This window comes from Sphaeroforma arctica (assembly GCF_001186125.1).
Source record: "Sphaeroforma arctica JP610 unplaced genomic scaffold supercont1.383, whole genome shotgun sequence".
In the NCBI taxonomy this organism is placed as follows: Eukaryota; class Ichthyosporea; order Ichthyophonida; genus Sphaeroforma; species Sphaeroforma arctica.
The window spans coordinates 40,543-43,036 of NW_014040175.1; the positions used below are offsets into that span (position 1 = coordinate 40,543).

General features: G+C 38.5%; 2 protein-coding genes across 3 annotated transcripts in view; one reads left to right on the plus strand and one right to left on the minus strand.

Moving 5' to 3' along the window:
- The window catches only part of SARC_05778 (hypothetical protein), a 2,858-nt gene extending 1,805 nt beyond the window's left edge, over positions 1 to 1,053 (minus strand). Inside the window, exon 1 of the mRNA XM_014300354.1 lies at positions 880 to 1,053. Coding sequence (XP_014155829.1) covers positions 880 to 924 — 45 coding nt within the window. The 5' untranslated portion in view covers positions 925 to 1,053. The remainder of the gene's footprint in view (positions 1 to 879) is intronic.
- Positions 1,054 to 1,655: 602 nt separating this feature from the next.
- The window catches only part of SARC_05779, a 3,285-nt gene continuing 2,446 nt past the window's right edge, over positions 1,656 to 2,494 (plus strand). For both annotated transcript variants that reach the window (XM_014300356.1, XM_014300355.1), the window contains exon 1: positions 1,656 to 2,064. In XM_014300356.1, the coding sequence (XP_014155831.1) occupies positions 1,909 to 2,064 (156 nt within the window). In that variant the 5' untranslated portion in view covers positions 1,656 to 1,908. The remainder of the gene's footprint in view (positions 2,065 to 2,494) is intronic.

Consider the following 2,494-nt stretch of genomic DNA (forward strand, 5'->3'; position numbering starts at 1 on the left):
TTTATATATATAGTATATATATATATATGGAGGGGGGGCTCGCCTAACTAGTTCCTACGCAGAAAGCTAGAATAAACGAGTTCGAATCTGTAATGCTTCGGTTTACTGGTGCCAATAAGACTACTACAGAGTATAAAGAAAGCGAGCTGAAAGGTGAACACGAACTAGTTTCGGGGCAGAGAGCTGGAATCAATAAGTATGGCGGAAAGTAAATAGTCTCGCACACCCTTTTTTGTCAATATCTAGTCGTGAGAAAGCGTACACCAGATTTTGGCGAATGAAAACTAAATGCTTATATGACTTATATATCACTCTATGTACTCTGGGACAGGCTAATGAACAGCTGAAGCGCAGGTATGCATATCAAAAATTTCAGAAACTGTACAAATAGCAATCATGTGCTATCTCATCTCTGAAGCGTGAAAACATAAACCTCAGCAATAGATCCAAACAGACCAACACCCGCATACTAACAAAATTGGAAGGGCTACGTAGAAGGGGTTCATATCACTAAACAGATTGTACAATATAATTCGCCTTCACTGGATTCTATATCCCAAAAAAAAACCCGTACTATAGCCAAGTCCACTTTCATATGATTTCTACAGTTTATATCTGCATACCCATATTACTATATATGTGAAGTATGCATAGTTCCTCTATTCGTTACAGTCAGCCTGTGATCACGCTGAGATTGCACTGGAACTCGCAGTCTATACAAACAACCGAAGACAGAAATATATGAATAAACACCAGGCGTAAATACTACATGTACTACGCCAAAGAAGCTATATAGACATGCACACACACGGCTAACAGCACCTACATACACGGCCAACAACACCCACACTCACACCATCCACTGTTTACATAGCTTACCATGCCGTCTCTAGGGCAATACACGATCACACAATCCGGTTTCATCGCGCCGCCTAGCAAGGCTCTACTATACACGATCGTATATATGCCTCCCAATTACACTGATCACCAGACCATCCGAGTGTCGGCCTATCTATACGAAGATTCTCTGTACGTAATTATGTTAAAAATTCATTATACTTTTTTAAATTGTACATATGTCTACATACGTATAAATACAAGCGCGTATGTAGTAGACTATAGTACATCCCACTTTTAAAAATTAATAACAGTGCACTAAAAATGAACTTGAAACATTGAAAGTCATCGAGCCTATTTTTTATAAAAGAATTGGCGGGCTAAATAGTACCGAACCTCTTACTATTTTAAGTACACCTCCTTCCCTTCTGGAGATATTTTTCTGGGGAATAGTTTTTTAATAAATACGTTGAGCATAAACGTACACATTTTTTTAAATCGTTAGAGCGTGTAAGTGGGCTAAAAGATATGAACCTCTCTTCTTGAATATAAAGACTATAATATTTAATTTCTCCTATATATTGCACCTTATATCCTGGAATAGTGCACCTAAATATTTTAAATAGGCCCAGCCCAAAGTTAACGTTTATGGACGTAAACGTAAAATATATCAATTTTCATTCGTTTCAACGTAAAGAACGTAATAAGGTCAGGTATATTAGTTATTACGCCCCACTCCCCCAGTGTTGGGAGCCTCTCAAAACCAAATATCAACCGACGCAACCCAATCGCGCACAAATGATCCAATCTCAGCATTTCTTATTTGACGAAAACTCAGCAGCAGTCCACCAGTTATATATAATTATTGAACCAACTCGATGTACACTATACGGTATACAGAGAGTGCGTGTGTGAGTGAGTGAGTGAGAGTTGTATTCTGTATTACTTGTGAGCATATATTCGAAGCAAGGAAAGTGGTATTCCCAACAAGGTAGTGTGTCTGTGATAAGCACAACTACACACACCGGTAGTATATTCTAATTTCACAAAGTACACTCAACACACGCCACCATGGATCAGATGCCCATTCAGGGGCAGCAAGTGTACCAGCTCAGCCAGTTCTGGAGCTCGGTTATGGTGGAGATGCGTCAACCACAAGACTTTAAAACAGCTATCCTCCCCCTTGCGCGAATTAAGAAAATCATGAAATTAGACGACGAAGTAAAGGTGTGTCTCTAACTGTGAGCTGTGCAGTCTTCACAGCAGTGAAGGTATGTAGCTGAGCAAAGAAGACTGTGGGTTGTTAAATCCTTGAAGTAGAGTTATTTAACTGAGTAGCCACACATGAGTAAATCTGCGCAAGTTACAATCTTTGTTTTGTATATATATGCGTGACGCATGTTATTCTTGCCTACCTGTATGCTCTATAAAATCGTAATTATGTGGTGAGATCGTGTATACACCACTGGGGTGATTGATTCGGACCTTAGAAGTTTTACAGCTTGTCAAATTTGTTATTCCCATACTGTTGTATCGAATTAATTTTGTTTATTTCTGTTGCTGTTGTTTGTTTTTAGTTTTGCGTTGGTGGTTTGAAATAAAGTGTATTTCGACAAATCCTTCAGGTATTGTAAATACTACACAAATTAGTATATAT